Source organism: Lissotriton helveticus, chromosome 1_1 (genome assembly GCF_964261635.1).
Source record: "Lissotriton helveticus chromosome 1_1, aLisHel1.1, whole genome shotgun sequence".
NCBI classification, from domain to species: Eukaryota; Metazoa; Chordata; class Amphibia; order Caudata; family Salamandridae; genus Lissotriton; species Lissotriton helveticus.
In genome coordinates this window covers 1,365,903,262-1,365,922,622 of record NC_136057.1, presented here as the reverse complement: position 1 = coordinate 1,365,922,622, position 19,361 = coordinate 1,365,903,262, and the positions used below count along the sequence as shown (strand labels likewise).

At 44.0% G+C, this 19,361-nt stretch overlaps 1 protein-coding gene across 1 annotated transcript in view; it reads right to left on the bottom strand.

The window, feature by feature from the left end:
- SUN2 (Sad1 and UNC84 domain containing 2) overlaps positions 1-17,584 on the bottom strand; it is a 131,268-nt gene extending 113,684 nt beyond the window's left edge. Inside the window, exons 1-2 of the mRNA XM_078650227.1 lie at positions 16,998-17,584; positions 15,242-15,437 (exon numbers count right to left, since the gene is read on the bottom strand). Of these exons, the coding sequence (XP_078506353.1) occupies positions 15,242-15,375 (134 nt within the window). The 5' untranslated portion in view covers positions 15,376-15,437; positions 16,998-17,584. The remainder of the gene's footprint in view (positions 1-15,241; positions 15,438-16,997) is intronic.
- Positions 17,585-19,361: the final 1,777 nt, after the last annotated feature.

Here is a 19,361-nt window from a genome sequence, read left to right as displayed (position 1 = left end):
GTTTCATATTGTTTGCCCAGGCTCTTCTCTTCCATACAGGCTCACTTCTGTTGCTCGCTGCTTTTGCTCCTATGAATTTTGGCCCATCTCTAACCTCCTCCCTCGCTGATCTTGGATCTCGGCCCCCTCCTCCTCTTTCCTCTCTCCCTCGCTTACTGTTCCTGTCTCCTATTCATTCATCTTCCTCATCCAATTTACCACCCTCTCTTCATCTCGCGGACATACTTCCATTCTTGGCTAAGAAAATCATTGCAGTATTGATCTGTGCCTACTCGTCTCTCTTCATAACACATCCCATGCTTTGTTAATCAATGTTATATACATAACAAGGGTTTGGTTTACAGGTTTATTAAGAGGATACTTCACTCTGGGACACCACCACATCACTCAGGGGCACCACCACATCACTCAGGGACACCACCACATCACTCGGGGGCACCACCACATCACTCGGGGGCACCACCACATCACTCGGGGGCACCACCACATCACTCGGGGGCACCACCACATCACTCGGGGACACCACCACATCACTCGGGGACACCACCACATCACTCGGGGACACCACCACATCACTCAGGGACACCACCACATCACTCAGGGACACCACCACATCACTCAGGGACACCACCACATCACTCAGGGACACCACCACATCACTCGGGGACACCACCACATCACTGTCCTTGCTTGCTACCAACAAGCATTGCCATAGCCAATAGGACTCGCATTAGGAAAGTGTAATCGATTGGCTTTGTGAATAACAATTCTATTAATTTATAGATTTTCAAAGCCAACACATATTTAAAAAATTTGTCATTTACAATACCAATAGCTCACACTTTCCTAATGCGAGACCTATTGCATTGCAAATGCTTGTCTGTTCTGCTATCTCTGATGTCATCTAAGTTCTCAACAGGAGGAACTCATGACAAGTGGCTTGGGACAATCTCTAATTTCTGTCACTCTCCATGCATGGCAGCTGGAGCTGTCTTAATCTCATTAACGCATATATTAAACCTCAAATAAACGTGTATCTATTGGTTGTATTAAATAACGTTTATTATAAGATGTAACTGGTCAGTGAAATGCCAAACATATTAAAAATTGGTATGTTTTGCTCTTTTTAGCCACACCTCTGACTCCGCCTACTGACCCAATCCTCTGTTATTCACACCTCCTGATGCTCCGCCCACAGTTCCCCAATATCAATCTTGCAGGTTCCTTCAAAGTGGCGTCTGTGGCAGTGTTAGAACAAACAAACAAACAAACAAACAATTGATGATGTGTGCCTAGTGAAAATCCTACCGGACTAGGATCTTGAATTGTAAGCAAAATAAAGGTGAAGCACCAGATGATTACTTAGAAATACTTAAAAATGTGTTTGAGAGATTCTGGAGTACAGCACATTGTACAGAGATGGCTCTGGAAGCTGTAGGTGCTGCTTTCATGCAGGGATTGCTATAGAATGTTAGGAGTCAGTTGATTACTATCTGCACAGAATGACAGAATTAGAAGTTGGCCGAATTGGTAACGTTCTCTAAAAATTGTTTTGCATTACAAGAAAGATGTCACTGAAATTGTAGAACATGCAGATAATAGTCAAGGGTTTGAGGAGGGGAGCCCCGCAATATGAGGAGCAATGGGTACAGAGGCAATGAAGGTGGGATAGGCAATAAAAGGGGAGGGGAAGAGGCCCAAAGAGCAGGAGGTTCAGGCTTTGCCTGTGAAGAGTTGGGGCACTAGAAGTATCAACTCTCCCCGATGAGGTTCCGACAGTTCCATGAATACTTTAATCACAGTTTTTAAAAATCTTTATAATTTGCATGTAAAGCAAAATAAACAGGTGACATTTGGTACAAACATGGAAAAAAGTACATTAGCTGTAAGTTCCCAATCAATTTCTGATGTTTCCCCATCCTCCGTCCCATCCCCAGCAACCCTATCAATGGCAAAAATGTCCATCCTGTCCCAGTCCCAAGCATTCCGAATGGCACTTAGAACAGGGATACACAGGTTCCCGAGATAGGCATTCTATTTCCCCCATATCTTGGTCCATTTGTTTGGATAACCCCTACATTCATAGACTGCCTTCTCAGCTTGCATAAACCAGTCCATATCCTTCTTCCACTCACTTAATTTCGGTGCTGCAACAGCCCCCCAAAGCCTGTCAATGTTGCTTTGGCCACCAATTGTCCCAACAAAGACCAGAGGAAGTCCATATGGGCGAGATCGGTTTCACCCCAAACTTTCAGGGAACACCATTTCGCTGAGGGCTCCATCCCACCTCCACAAACACTATTAAGATAGTCAACCACCACAATCCAAACCCCCTACAGCACTGGGCAGCTCCATATCATATGGTAAGTCGTACCTTCTTGTCCACACTTCTTGGGGCAGAGTGGCTACCTTAATCACTTTTGATAAAAATGGCCAATTGTAGATTGTACAAACAGAAGTGTCAGAGGGTCTGGAAAAACAAGAGGGGGAGCGCTATATATATACCCAAAGAGGACTAACAATGACTAACTTCATCAACATACCAAGGAAATAATATACCCAGGGAGCAATATATCAAGGAAATAAGGGTCAACCTCACATGGAATCTAACCAGTGGTCATATGAGGATTCCCATCAGTCACCACACGGAACCGCCCTTCATCATTTGGGTTCCTCTTGAGACCACTAATGATGTTATCTATTCTATTTCACATGGAGGGTTATGATGGCAGAATACCCACCCATGATCAGATAGATTAACGTGGTCTCTCTTCTCAAACGTGGAAGATGTAGTGAAAAGGGGACTGATATCGTAGTGCAAAAAAATTGTGAAAGTAAAACAAAACTAAGTGTATGTGAAATAAAATTGGATGAGGGGGTGCTGAACGTGGCTTTATTCTATTGCTACCCACTCCACCAATGTTAAAAAGTAGACAGAGATAATCCAATAGTTCTCGGATCATCTAATGTATTCTGGGGTCAACATGTTTCTGCAATTTGTGACAATAGTTGTCATTGCTTTCATCAGGACCAATATACAATATATGCTACTACGAATTTGTGCTCTCAACAAAGAAAGAAAGAAGTGCTCAAAATTATAAATGAATTATGAATAATTCAAAACTCGATACTAAGATCACCTGTGTCCACTAGATGTCTGTATCGATGGTTTCACCATTCCAATGGGGATATTGCTAGAAATAGTGAAAACACGAAGTTGTTATATTGTAGTCATTTGAAGCAAACATAGCGTTCCTTTACTTGTACATCTATACTAGGTCAGATTTATGTAATCCTAGTTGGAAGTAACGTTTTTCCGGGTACACTCTTAATGCCATTTCATATAGTGCACTGATCTCAACCTTAGAAATGAATTGTCAAAATAACCAAAGGAGATTAACATCTTACCCCACTTGGAAGATGTATATCATTTATAATTTTGAGCACTTCTTTCTTTCTTCGTTGAGAGCACAAATTCGTAGTAGCATATATTGTATATTGGTCCTGATGAAAGCAATGACAACTATTGTCACAAATTGCAGAAACATGTTGACCCCAGAATACATTAGATGATCCGAGAACTATTGGATTATCTCTGTCTACTTTTTAACATTGGTGGAGTGGGTAGCAATAGAATAAAGCCACGTTCAGCACCCCCTCATCCAATTTTATTTCACATACACTTAGTTTTGTTTTACTTTCACAATTTTTTTGCACTACGATATCAGTCCCCTTTTCACTACATCTTCCACGTTTGAGAAGAGAGACCACGTTAATCTATCTGATCATGGGTGGGTATTCTGCCATCATAACCCTCCATGTGAAATAGAATAGATAACATCATTAGTGGTCTCAAGAGGAACCCAAATGATGAAGGGCGGTTCCGTGTGGTGACTGATGGGAATCCTCATATGACCACTGGTTAGATTCCATGTGAGGTTGACCCTTATTTCCTTGATATATTGCTCCCTGGGTATATTATTTCCTTGGTATGTTGATGAAGTTAGTCATTGTTAGTCCTCTTTGGGTATATATATAGCGCTCCCCCTCTTGTTTTTCCAGACCCTCTGACACTTCTGTTTGTCCAGTACTGTTGGGGCCGTATCAGAGTGTGGTCTTTAAAATCCCCCTTGACCCTCCTTAAATGTTTGTTGTTGTTGCCAATTGTAGATTGTGTCATTATTGGTAAGCATACTACTCATCTCAAACACATGAACTCAGCTTTAAAAACTTTTCTAATGCCCTCCTTTACCTCCGTCTGGCATGCCAAAGACACCGTCGGCATTTCTAATCAAAAAGTTCCTCACTGTATTTTGGATCCAGTCTCTATTTTTCTGGGACCCATCATTGATAAACTTTCCTTTTTGCTTAGCCTAAATTCCCAATGTAATCCGTGAGATAGGGATATAATCTGTAAGCTAATTTGTAGTGCATTTAATATTTTGCACTCCAGAAAGTGTTTTTTTAAATATACTTCGTGAAGAAGTAAACTCAGTGCTCGCACCACTATAGAAGAGCATAAATCATCTAAGCAATGAAAATGAACCTGCCATGTCATCTGATTTAAATAAGTAACTTTCACAGATACTGTCCACGTCGTAGTTCACTGGATCCAACGATGAGGGGTTCACATCATCGATAAAATCAGGGAAAGCGTAGGTCAACCCTCAGAAGAAGCTAGCCAGAATACCACCTGAGGCTGAGGAAGGGATCTGCCCTGTAGTAGCAGATTTGCCGGGTAACTGTCTCCCAATTATGTACATTTCTGGGCATGGCTGGGTAGTGCAGACAGTGGGTCCTGGGCAATGCCGAAATAGCAAGTCCTTTACAAGATAATATCAGAAAAGACACGCCTGAATGCTTATAGTTGTCTAGTGAAGCCAAAAATGCATTTGTGAAAATCAAGCAAGCACTAGCTTCAGCACTTGGCCTAGGCCTCCCAGATGGTGACAAGCCTTTACTTAGTACTGTCAGGAACATAATGGACCTGCACTGGTAGATTTAGTACAGTCATGAGGATCAAAGCTAGCTTATTTCTTCTCAGATGTTTAAAGGATGTGATAGCAGCTGCAAACCTTGTTGAAGTATCTGGAAATATTCTCCATTAACTGTTGCTGTGCCTATGGATTGGGAGGTTATGGTACTAGCCTTAGACAGATTGGATCCAGCGCTGTCCCAGAATGATTGACCGCACATTATACGCTGAGTGCAAAAGGCCGAGTACAAAAGGCGCCAACGTGGATCGGATGTTTCTGTGTATGCCTTTATCGGTTATTCTGGAACAGAGCGGTCAGCACCGTGGAACAGAGATTTGCATTGTTGAGAGAGTGTTACATCCAGGAGACGGGAGGGTTGGGGGAGGGATAGTTGGGGAGGGAGTGGGTGGGTACTGGGTAAGCTCTTTTACTGATGGGTGGCTCCAAAGATGGGTACTCATCTACACTTGGGCAGTCAGGTTGAGGAGTCCTAATTGTATTATTTCTGAACGGGGTAAAGTTGAAAACCGTGATGTCTAACATGCCCGATGATTAATGGTGTACCTTTATCCTGGATGTATAATCACGAATAAAGTTTAAAAAAAAAACTTAAAAAAAAACTGTTGCTGTGCCTCCTTCTGTGGTTGTACACCTTCTCACAAAAAAAAACAGCACCTTTCTACAGCCCAATTATCCCTGTATGAAATGTTGTTGCCCATTCCTCACATTACCCTGTCCAAGTGTCCAGCCATGTCAGTCAATCCGTGTCAGTCAATCCGTGTCAGTCAGTCAATGTCAATCAGTGTCCGTCAGTCAATCAGTGTCAGTCAGTGTCAGTCAGTGTCCGTCAGTCAATCAGTGTCAGTCAGTGTCCGTCAGTGTCCGTCAGTCAGTGTCAGCTAGAGCAGCTCTGCTGACCTGGTTCTCTGGCTCTAAAGCAGCTCTGCTGACCTGGTTCTCTCCCTCTAAAGCAGCTCTGCTGACCTGGTTTCTCTGGCTCTACAGCAGCTCTGCCGACCTGGGTCTCTGGTTCTAGAGCAGCTCTGCTGGCCTGCTTCTTAGGCTCTAGAGCAGCTCTGCTGACCTGGTTCCTCTGGCTTTACAGCAGCTCTGCAGACCTGGTTCTATGGCTCTAAAGCAGCTCTGCTGACCTTGTTCTATGGCTCCATAGCAGCTCTGCTGACCTGGTTCTATGGCTCTACAGCAGCTCTGCTGACCTGGTTCTCTGGCTCTACAACGGCTCTGCTGACCTGGTTTATTGGCTCTAAAGCAACTCTGCTGACCTGGTTCTCTGGCTCTACAACAGCTCTGCTGACCCGGTTCTATGGCTCTAAAGAAGTTCTGCTGACTTGGTTCTCTGGCTCTAGAGTAGCTCTGCTAACCTGGTTCTCTGGCTCTAAAGCAGCTCTGCTGACCTGGTTCTCTCCCTCTAAAGCAGCTCTGTTGATCTGGTTCTCTCCCTCTAAAGCAGCTCTGCTGATCTGGTTTCTCTGGCTCTACAGCAGCTCTGTTGATCTGGTTCTCTGGCTCTAAAGCAGCTCTGCTGACCTGGTTTCTCTGGCTCTACAGCAGCTCAGCTGACCTGGTTCTCTGGCTCTAAAGCAGCTCTGCTGACCTGGTTTCTCTGGCTCTACAGCAGCTCAGCTGACCTGGTTCTCTGGCTCTAAAGCAGCTCTGCTGACCTGGTTCTCTGGCTCTAAAGCAGCTCTGCTGACCTGGTTCTCTGGAGAAGCTCTGCTGACCTGGTTCTCTGGCTCTAAAGCAGCTCTGCTGACCTGGTTCTCTGGAGAAGCTCTGCTGACCTGGTTCTCTGGCTCTAGAGAAGCTCTGCTGACCTGGTCCTCTGGCTCTAGAGAAGCTCTGCTGACCTGGTTCTCTGGCTCTAGAGAAGCTCTGCTGACCTGCTTCTCTGGCTCTAGAGAAGCTCTGCTGACCTGGTTCTCTGGCTCTAGAGCAGCTCTGCTGACCTGGTTCTATGGCTCTAGAGCAGCTCTGCTGACCTGGTTCTCTGGCTCTAGAGCAGCTCTGCTGACCTGGTTCTCTCCCTCTAAAGCAGCTCTGCTGACCTGGTTCTCATCCTCTAAAGCAGCTCTGCTGACCTGGTTCTCTGGCTCTAAAGCAGCTCTGCTGACCTGTTTTTTCCCTCTAAAGCAGCTCTGCTGACCTAGTTCTCTGGCTCTAAAGGCTCTGACAATTCAAACATACCTCTGTAGTCCAACCCCGCCTCACACGAAATATACTTGCCAGCTCATCATAATGCGCAAATGAATACATGGTTAGATAGATTGCGCACAAATGAAATCTGCAGGGAGAGCTGGGACGAGGCTTCTTGGAATCGTATAGATTCCAAGAAGTCTCATATGACGAGATCAGCGCATGCGCTGCGGACATCAGGCCGAGACCTAAAAAAGGGATAATGAGGGGGTGAGAAGAAACAGTATTGGGCGTATGGTCAAACAGAAATTTCTATTCCCTAAACTGCCAGGTTGCATCGTGGAACAGCCCAGGTGGGGATGACAGGTTATGTACCAGAGCAACCCATTGGTATGTGCCCTTCTTTTCTTCCACAGCAAAATTATTGCTAGCCCTGTGCCATTAGCCTGGCTCACAATGCCGAAATGGGTATTAATACCACCCACGTTGCTCCCCCTCGGAGTTCCTTTGTGCACCTTCATGGACTTTATCCAGATGTCAAAGTTTGCTAACTATTCATAAGTTCCGTTTTTGTGTGTGTATGTTTTCAGGGTGGGTGTAAGCGTAACCCTATGCCTATGTAGAAGCAATCTCAGAATCTAAGCATTTAGAGATTTTATTGCTCTGTTTGGAGTACCATACCAGACTGCAAGTGCCCGAGGAACTCACTTTGTGTAAGCAGTTGTACAGGCAGTTTGCTTGGTCCTGGGAGTAGAGTAGCATTTTCAGTATACTCATCACCCAGCGGTCAGCAGTGAAGGGGGAAAGGACCAATACCCACCTCCAAGAATAAGATAGCTAAGATATGCTCTGAGACTTAGCTAAAATGGCCTGATGCCCTGCCATTAACACCTCCATCTCTCAGAGTAATTTCTTCCCAGAAGACTAAATCGAGCCCTAATGAAATAGTCACTGACCGGCCCATGATGCTGCCTTTGGATCGGTCAGTATGACCTGCAAAGTTCCATTTACAGTTAAATGATGATGCAGTTTTGTAGTACTGAAGAATGATTGTACAATGTCCCTACAGTTTTTGTTCTCAGTTTCAAGGAACCAGACCAGAATGTCGGACTGAAGCCTCCCACTCCCTCCAGTCTGCCACTCCCTCCAGCCCGGTGACAGGGTGTACATATGTGTACACCAGAGAAAGACCGCACTGCAGCCTTGCTGATAAGGACACTACTTAGTCCGGATGTATGACGTTACAACGCATACTTTTACTCCGCAGACCATTACAACGCGACTTTTACTCCGCATACCGTTACAACGCATAGCGCCTTGGGGCGCTGGATAGTGGTAAGTATAATTTACTATTCTAACTCCAGTCCCCGTGGATCCTAGGGAAGGTGTTGGATAGTAAATTATACTTATTACCTATCCTAGAGCGCCCCCCAGCGCAATGCGTTGTAATGGTATGCGGAGTAATGGTCGCGTTGTAATGGTAGTGCGGAGTAAAAAATGCGTTGTAACAGGTGTATACCACTTAGTCCTGATCATCACCAACCCAGCTGTTAAATGTTGGGGTCTGGAGACATAGATCCCCTCATCTTATAGCAAATGAGCGGTTCCTCCTAAAGAAGATCGTAGTCCTGCTTCCACCTCTGGACCTCTGTATGACCCCAGATCTGGACTTTCTGCTGTTGCTATCCTGCCATCTGTCAGTGGGCTAAGCACTCTGTGTCCATCTTCTCTGCCTGCTCCACTGCCAATGCACAAAGTTGCCACGTCAGCCTCTCATCTTTACCACCTTCATACGAGGTAGGCAAGCTTCTCTTGGATCCTGGAACCCTCGGTGGGTCTGGCCTGTTATCTTTGCTGCTGTCTTAACTGTCTGGTTGGTGGTTGGCAACAGCCTTGCTGGCAATGGGAAACAATTTCTAAGGTTAACTGTACTTAACCAGTTATCAGACAGAGCCACCACTCCACCTATGGAAACAACTCATAAGTGCTGTTGCCGGAAAAGTACAGACAAATGATTAATCTTTCTTTTTGCTGGATTTGCATGCACTTGCAAGTGGGTGCAGGTGATGGGATCCCTTTCAGGGATGTGCCCATCCATTACACTGACCCTTGCTTTTATCTATTTTAACATGAGCATTGAATGCCATAGTGTGCTGGCATATCCCCTAGCTCTTATCAGGGCATTGAAAAGTCTAATAATCCTTTCAAACAGAACATGCTAGATGTTACTCATCTTGCATTTTTTTATTTTATTTTAAAAGTTATATATAGCGCTGGCTAGACCCACAGGTATCAAAGCGCTTTACAAGAGAAGATAATACATAGCAAAAATTCCAAACAAGTAGATAAAAGATAATGAAACATCATGTGAGATATACAAATCAGAATAGATATACATAATACATGGCAAACAAGTAGATAAAGATAATAAAGAATAGATATACAGGTGCAAGAGCTATACATTTCAAGTAGTTAGGTAGAAGATGTTAGAGAAATGAACAAATATAACATGGTGATTGGAGATCAGGTGCAGGACACAGGTTAGGACCTCCAATAATAATTTGGTCAAACATGGCATACAAATAGATAAAAGATCATGAAAACACCATGGAAAATATACAAATCAAATAGATAAACATGGGGAAGAGCTATACATATCAAGTAATTAGGTAGATGATGTTCAGGAAAATATATGAATATTACTGGACTAGTATAACATGGTGAATTGGCGATCAAGTGCAGGTCACAGGTTTAGGATCCCCAATAATAGTTGAGGAGATGGGTTTTGAGGTCTTTTTTGAAGCTGAAATAGGAGGGGTTACAGCGCATGTTTTTTTGGGAGGGCATTCCAGATAATAGGGGCATTGCCAGAGAAGGAGCTTGATTGTGTGGCTTTCTTTTTATGCAGTGGTGGGATTAGGAGGAGGGTGTTGGTGCTTCTCAGAGGTCGTGAGGTACCCGCATGAGGAGTTTTTTTGAGAGGTACTGCGGAGTGTTTTGGTGGAGGACTTTATGAGTAATGCGGTCGGTTTTGTAGGCAGATCTGTCTTCAATAGGGAGCCATTTAAGAGATTTGAAAGCCGGGGATATGTGATCGAAGCGTTTGCAGTCTGTGATGAGCCCGGCTGCAAGGTTGAGCACAGCTTTGATTAGAGCAAGGTGGACCTTGGGGATTCTGTTGAGGATGTTGTTACCATAGTCAATACGTGAAAGAACAAGTGACTGAACTATAAGTTTAAAGTCATCAGTGGGTATAAAGGGTTTGATTTTCTTGAGGTGACGAAGAGTGAATAGGGCTCCTTCAGCAGAGTTTTTGATGTGGACGTTTAGGGTTAGGGAGTTGTCGACAGACATACCAAGAGATATGACGGGCTTGGACAGGGTGAGTGAGAAGTTGAGTGCGTTAAGGTCAGAGATCCAGGATTGAACGGGGAGAGGGTTATTTTTAGGGGAGAAGAGAATGATTTCAGTTTTATTAGGGTTAAGTTTGAGATTACTGGAATGGAACCAGGTTTGGATCTTGGTGAGGGTGTTGTTCAGGTGTATGATGTCAAGATGATTTTTAATCTTGTAAAAGATTTTGGTGTCATTGGCGTAGCGGTGGTAGTTGATGCCTGCTTGTTTAAGAATGAGGGTGAGGGATTCCATAAAGAGGTTAAAGAGGGAGGGCGAGAATAGATCATTTGGGGACTCCAAAGGGGAGACAGGAGTGGAGTTAGAGTTAGAGTTAGTGGAGTGGAGCTAGTCCATTGACTGGACTAGGATTTTACTGTGAGCACTGTAAAGCAACTATCTCCAGTGTTTTTGCTTAAATAGTAAATGTGACATTGCTGTACAGAACATTACCTTTGAACTGCCCCTTTTCCTCATTGACTGTTGATTCACACGTGCCATCAGAAGGGGAGGCTATGAATACTTTCATTTGTGGATCCTGTGTCAATTCTTGGCTGCCCTTAGACTGGAATGGGATTAGTTATCTTTGATACAGCATTCCTCCTATGAGATACTTTGTTGATCACTCTTTGTAGAGGAGAAGAGGCAGGAAGGCTACCTCTACTACTTCTAGATTATTTTCTGCTCTAATCCCAACATATGGTGTAACAGTTGCTTTAGATGAAGTGAGAAGAAATGCGGAGATCAAGGAACAAATGGCTAACTCCACCACACTAGCGTTGGGGTTAGTGGTAGATCAAGTAGACACCCACAGGATGGCATTAGATTACTTATTAGCAGCCACAGGATGGCATTAGATTACTTATTATCAGCAATGGGGGTTTGCTATTGTGGGATCTGAATGCTGCACTTATCTGCCCAAAACCTCACTCAGCATACATGAACAAACAGATGATATAATAGATAGCGCCAGGAAACTGCACAAATTCCAGAACGGACTTGAGTTTAAATTCTGTGGCACCTGGACGTAGGTAGGCAGCATTTTTGGACATTGGAGAATGCAAATATTTAAAATAATCACTGCAATTGTTTTAATTTGGGTTGTTCTACATGTTTGAATACAAATAAGAATGTGCATCATCTTACACACTTGTGGAAATAAAGGCACTGCCAATACCTTTCCGCTTGAGACCTTTGAGGATTAGAAGGACAGTCATATTGACTATGTGAAAGCTGAAGCATTGAGACATTTTATGACTGAATTTGTGTAAAGAAGTAATCTCAGATTTCTATAGTTTCAATATTGATCTGTAACTGGACAACACAACGTGCACGTAATATGTTTTATAATCAAATACGAATATAATTTGCTTATTAATCTAAAGTGCCTTTTAAACTCAATGTGCTGGCTAAGTATCATGACTTTAGTATGCCTAGAAGCCGTTTTATTTGAAGTAGCATATTTGCACATGTCCTTCATCTTGTAGTAAGACGTAGCTCCCTTTTCAACATAACTGGCCGCTCTGGTTGGTTGAACTCACAGTTGTCGTGTGATTATTTGCAGTGGTGCTCGTTGTTTTTGCATTAAATTTGTGCTAGAATTTACGCTTTCTGAAGTGTTTTAACACTTACTTTTCCAGTGAAACAATTTCCGGTTTAGCTAGGATCATTAAATTAAAATTTGAATTTTGTTCTAATGCTAATAGGATTGCTATACTTAAGAATGTCATCATTGGTACAAAAAGTTTATTCAGTTATTTAATCTATCCAAAAAGGGAGGATATTATAACACCTACACTTCATATGACCTAATATCCCTCGTTCTTGCAAACCGAGAAAATGTGTCTGATGCTTTAATTTCAATTTTAAACAATCTTATGGAATACTCATTTCAAAAACTCATTCCAAGAATGTGTCTGTCACAACCCTTTTTAAAGGACAATGGGGCAAGCAGGGGATCGAGACCCTACCCTGGGGGTTGTGGCCTTTTACTCCTGATGTCTCATGGCCAATCCTACTATGGGTCCTGAGCAACTGGTCCAAGTACTACCCCCTTCAGCACTTGACTCTCAGAGGTAGTGCAGGTCGAGCATTACAAGACTCTTTGAGGGAAAGTAAGGGCAAGGGCCACACTCAAAATACAAACAGTGCCCCCAATAATTTGATTGTCCAATTCAATACTTACTTTTGGTAGGAAAATAAGTATTTATTGCACAATCAAAATATAATACAGCACACTAACCTACATACGCTGTAGTTTCTCAGGGCGAGAGCTCTCGCGCCTTCCTAGCCAGTGTCTACCAGGTCCTCCCTCTCCATCCTCGGCGCTATCAAACGTGATTCTGGAGGTTTAATCAAAGTGACCCCACAGGAGCCGCCTGCACAATCACCGTGCAACAAAGTCCCACTTTGACCATGAAAGTTCAGCTCACTATAGTGCTAACACAGAGTGTTCGTGCAAGTCTCTAATGGCCTGCTGGCCCTGCTCCAGTCTAATTCAGCCACAGCCTTAGGAAGTGCTCCTGTGATTAGCAAAATGCACTGCGTCTTTCTGGGGTCAGCGGGGGCGGTGCACTGAGGTGGTCACAGTCGGTGATGGCTTCCTGGAGCAGTAGGCTGCTTCTCCTTCACGTCTCAAGCAGGCATGGTGATGGGCAGAGGCAGTGATAGTGGGTGGTTTTAGTTCTCGCTCTAAAGTCCTTTTCATGGTCAAGGGGACTCCTCCAATATGGGCGACAGCCCAAAGGTTCCCAGTGGCCCCCTACTGGCATACTGGGGTGATGACCAGAACGATGTTGGCTGTAACTGGTGCCAATCCCAACGATGTTACTTCCACCTGCGACAGCCCGGACAGTCCTAGTAGCCCTCTTCTGCTATATGGGAGGAGGGGGGTTTATGGTAAAGTCCCTGACATTGTCACTTCAACGGGCGATGGACCAAAACTTCTCATTGGCGTTCGTAAGAATGAGGACAGCTCTCTCTCTTTCTCATGATAAGAGTCTTGAATGGACCGGACGCCCCACACTTTGATCACAGGGACCCAATCACCAGTTTCCCCCTGGGCTTCTCTCCCTCTATGCTCTCTCCTCCTTCTCACAGTTCTTGGCAAGCATGCAGAAAGCTAGTGCTCCAGGCACAGGGCAAGTATTCTTGGCTTTCTGGGTGATGGCCCCTCATTCATCTAGGTGAAGAGTAGATGCAGCAGCTCAAAGTTGTGGTGCTCTTGCCTGTGCCAATGAAACGCTTGTGGGAACCACACTCCCACTTTTATAGTCAATTTCCAGACACAGATTTGATTTAATATCTTGTGCTTTGGAATCACTGTTATGGATGTTAATCTTCAAAGTGCCCTATGTTTCGTCCTGTCCTTTGTCAAAAGAGCAGCCCGCCACAGCAGGAACGTTTGCAGTTTCGAATGACCCACAACACAGGCTGAGGGAGTAACCGGGGATGACACTTGGCTGTCAGCCTCCACTGATATAAGTCTCACAAAGGTGCAAAGGCTTAAAACTTCCCCCGCTATTATGATTTCCTGCTCCTACAGTGCCCGCCTTATCAGAATCCACTATCTCTCCTGACAATGAGCCCACACCCTATTGACCAGTAACTCTTTCTGGGATCAAAGTGAGCTTTAATGTGCACAGAGGATGCTTTGCCCCCTTTCTCGAGTGTGTTTATTCCACCCCAGCACTCAGGAATGTTGGCAATCTGCATCTCCGGTCTAGGGTTGCAGTCCTCACCTCCCACTAGCCTGTGCTTCCAAAATGGAACCCACAGGTCTCCATTTTATGTACCACACATGAATCACAGAACACACACATCACGCAATGCATGGAGCGCCATACAGTCATCACACAGGCCTTATGCGACTTAAGAACGTAGCTGTGGAACTTTACATTAGTGGGCCAATAGGCATCACTCCAGTGACAAAGGAAAAAGGCCTGTTTACACTTGTGACTCTTATGAAACTCAAAACAGATATGCTGCTACCACGGCAGTCATGTCACTTAACGCCTGGCAAGGGCAGTAGACTTCTACCACTATGAGGGTTGATCTTGGTGTGCCCCTTTCACTCTAACAAGACCACATTACCATGAGAATGGCCTTGGTCATGGTGCACATGTATTATCCATGTTCGCCTATGACCAAATATGAGCACCACGGATGCTAGATTTCCATGCAGCTGGGGCAGTCTGGGCAGGGGTGCATTCAGTCACCATGCAGGTGACTTTTCTGTCCCAACAGTGCCCACTAACCCTAACTTCCTGTTTAGTCTGCTTATTCTCTACACATACAGTACTACTATTATTCCAATGTCACACAGATAAGAAGAAACAATTATTATTGTTCTCTTCTTTTTTCCTTCATCTTCCACCCTCCCATTCAATCTCTTATACTAAAAAGTATTTTTACAACACTTGTTCATTTTATCACAAGAACGTTAAAAACGATGTTTTATCAAAAAAGTGACCAATGCTGGTTTATATCTCCTATCAACTTTTTCACAATCACAAAACCTTTTATTATGAGAGTACATCTGTGTATAAGGAGTGTTAAACATTTTGGATTCTGGCAATAGTACAGGAGCAGTTTGTAGTTTATCCATTCTCTCAACCAATGCACTATGCAACTCACCCAAAGACAGAATTTTCAAATGTGGTTTTCCACCTCTAAATGAGGGGAGTGTATCCTGACTGGACTACCTCGCACCCGCTTACCTGAGAGGGCTCTCTTTGTAGAGGGACTGACTGCCCCCCAGCAAAGAGCTGCCGGCACTGCTGGTACTCGCACGATCATCCTCATCGCCCTGGTAGTACCGGGATGTCTGCAAGCGTGAGCTCCTGCGCGACATGGTGCAGGTGAAAGAAGGTGGTGTCGGGGGTTATTTGCGGATATGCAGCACCAATGGACTACCTGGGGGTGCAAGATAAATGGTGTAAAACAAGCACAGCCTTGCATTCATATTTAAAGTATTGCATTGCATTGAGTATTGTATAGAGTGTTGCCAGATACATTCACCTCAAATTATATTAGAATCAATTATTAGAAAAAGTTGGAGATGAAGGTTGCCTCAAATTAAAATAAAGGGCACAGTGGTAACCTCAATTAATGCCTCATCTCGAACATTCTCCACCTTGCCAAGATTAGCAAAGTAGTGGCACTGTGTCAACTACAACACCGACTTATCCACTGCATTTTCCCCTTTCTATTCAAATACTCATAATGCCACAATAAGATGTTCTAATCGAATTCAGCATGGGGTTTCATTCAAGTAGAAACGACAGACTACTGATCGTTCAAACCTCAGACACCTTCAGGTGCACTCTTGCAACGATGGGTTATTGTCCAGTTCTTTTTTTCCAAACTGAGGTGGAATGGTGTGCAAAATAAGGATGGGCTGGGATGCGGCCTCGAGTAATTACCAGTGGATGAGATTAATCAAGCATTCCATCCATCACTTTTTGCATACTTTAGTATGTCGCCCCAAGTGAGACGGTTATGCCCAGGTGTTGGTCCTGTGCACACTGTGTTACTGTTACCAAGCTATACCCAGCTAATGAGCCCATAAATAAGGTAAAACCGGTCCTGTGTTGCTAGCGTTCCAGTACCGGGAGGACTTAGATTGGCAATTCAGGCTAGACTGTTCACATTGGAGCAAGGTAAGACTGATTTACATATGGCTGGATCAAAACGGAGGTGGCATGGTGTGCAAATTAACGATGGACTGAGATGTAGCCCGAGTAATTAAGTGACTAAGATTAATTCAAGCACTCCATCCATCACTTTTTATATTCTTTGTAAAAAAAAAGTGCAGCAGTCCTGCAGAGAAGTTCGGATGCAGCCCCGTGAAATTACAAAATGTATGCTGGGAAGTGCTGGCCCATTAAACGTACTAAAGCCATGCACTGGTTCGGGTCCATTAAATGTACATCATCCTAGGAAAAGTTTGAACTACGAAAATAAAAATAAACTAGCCCTGGTGAGAAGCGTTGGTACTGGTCCATGAGAAGTGCAGAGGCCCTGCTAGGAAGAGTTGATGCTATTAATTAGTACAGCAGCCGTGCTGAGGAGTATTAGTATTGCCTGGTTAAAAATAAAACAGACACTACTGCCTTATTAAAAGTGACGCGGTCTGGCTGATTAGTGCTAGCTCTTGCCCAGTTGTACAAAAGCCCAGGATAAGTGTGCTACTATTAATAAGTATAGGAGCCCTGCTCAGAACTGGCAGTGTAGCACCAGTTGAAGTGCAGTAGCGGCGCTTAGAAGCGCTGGCATTAACCCATTAAAAGGAAAGTCTATATGAAAAGCAACAGGTAAACATACTGTGGTTATTTCACTTTCCCATCATCATAAAAACTAGATCTTATGTTCACCTTCGGCACTCTGATGTAACCGAAAGACGACATGCAGCTGTATGTAAATGCCCAGAAAGTGGGGTCATCGGATTATACCCACGTGGGTGATACCACTTACCTCCTGGGGTCCTTCTGTGCGACTCAGAGGTGTCCAAGAGCCAATGATGATGCTGAGCAGGCAAATTTCCCCACCTATGCAGTTTGAGGATTGTCACTACCAGACCTTCCAGGCTAGACAGAGCTCTTTCTCACTCCCGAGAGTCCCACGACAGCTTTATCTATTAGCTGTGGTCACTAATCTAGCGTGAGGAATATGTCACTTCTTAAGTCTCCAGCCTGAACAGCCATCCACGGTAATAGGTTCCTGACACTATTTAATCTCCCAGTCCAACCCCGAGGAGAGGTTCTACGTTCCTCGTCACTTCCAGACTTTCGTGCCCTTTGTTCGAGCTTGCTGTCACGGCCCAAGATCCCTGGCCTGACTTCTCCGTCACTGACTGAACTCCCTGTTCCAGTTTGAGCTCCCTGTCGCTGCTTGATGTCCCTTCTCTAGTCAGAACTCCCTGTCACTACCGCAGCACACGATCACTGACACTTACCCCAGCCTGACCAGCCCTCTCTGTCTTAGAACCTGCCTGTCTGTACACCTGTCAGTGCCTGAGCTGTCACTGCTTGGCTCCTGTCACATAGAGCTGACTATCGTGCACAACATGGCTTGCTCTTTGCCCTCACCTGTCACTCAACAATAGCCTCAGGGCGTCCATTGGGAGGTTTGAAAACAAATCCCCGCCCAAAGGAACAAAGGGTGCGAAAATAGAAAGAGAAGACGGGATGTTCGTAGGGTACAGAAGCAAAGCGAGCGCTCATCTGCGAATGGAGGAGGTTACATGTCTGGAAAAGGAAAGTCGCAGTCCGTTCTCGGAAGAGAGAGACTAGTAGAATGTACTGGAAATATGAGGTAGAGAAAATATGCATTTTAATATAAGGAGTTTTCACATTTCCATACCCAACAGTGAAACATGAACTAATGGAAGTTTTAAAGGACTCCACTAACAATTACGTGTTTACGACACCTCTGTGGTATACAGGAGACGGTGTCGTCGCAAGACCTCTTACTGGTGTGTTATGTTTTTTGGGGACAAAATAAAAAGTAGTCACGCAACGCACCGGGGAGATGATGGCAACCGTGCGACTGAAAGAAATTGACCCCCTTCGAATTAGACATTTACGCACTAAGAGAGGTTAACTAGGCGGGCGATTGAACATTATAAATGTAGTAAACAATGTTTTGAGCAGTGCGCTGAAAACGTGATTATAATGTTAGTGAAATAGCTTTAGATTATTTGAATGAAAAAAAGGTTAGAAATGATATCCAAACTAATTAAATAAATTGTAAGCATGCTTAACTTGCGATACCATGCGGGATAGATACTTTAATAAAGAGATCACTCAAAGATACCATGCGGGATAGATACTTTAATAAAGAGATCACTCAAAGATGGCCACCCTCTTGAGTTTTAAGACAACGGGCGTGGTGCATCGGTTTCAGGTGCTATCCCGTTTTTTTCTAGGATTCGCCCTGCAGCGGCCATCTTAGAATGTGGTGTGCTGTTCATTTTTGTAAGTTAATATAGGTACACAAAAGAAATATGAATGCCTTAGAAGTAAAACTAACTTAAAAGAAAAACGTTTAAACTATACGAGTGTTGGAAAAGTAATATAAATTAAGTGGTGTATGAACTACTGCATCACTTTCTGTAAAGTCACAGTGCTATAGTCTTACAGAGAATATATGTTTGGAGGAGTAGGCAATTTTAGCGGACGACTTCTAAAATAAGTCTGTTCTGTTTCATCGTAGCAAAACGAAAAGTGTCAGAATGTAATAGAAAAATATGACCCAATGAACTACCTGTAGCTGTCCAAGGTGACATCCCAGCCTACTTGTATTGTATTGTAATTGCATTTGTATAGCGCTTACTATCACTGACGAGGCATCAAAGCGCTTTTTTACAGAGTAGCACGCTACTCTGGGACCCATAGAGGATTAGTGTTGAATTAGTATAGCGAAACATGCAAGTACATTTTAAGAGGTGGATATGTTAGTCAGTTATTTGGATTTGAAAGGATAGCAGAAGGATAGAAGAGGAAAAAAGGTTTGCATTTATATAGCGCTTGTTACCCCTGATGGGGTGTTGAAGCACGCTACTCCGGAAACCGATGAAGAATTAGTGGTGAATTAGTATGGTGAAATATGAAAGTAATTGACTTGACTTAATTTGAGTGGTGGATATTAGTCAGTTATTTGGAGTGAGAAGGATAGCGGAGGGATAGAAGGGGAAGAAAGGTTTGCATTCATATAGCACCTGTTACCCCTGATGGGTGTTAAAGCGCTTTTCTGGCGAGTAGCACGCTACTCCGGAACTCATAAAGGATTAGTGTTGAAAATTAGTATAGGGAAAAATGAAGTAATTTGAGTGGTGGA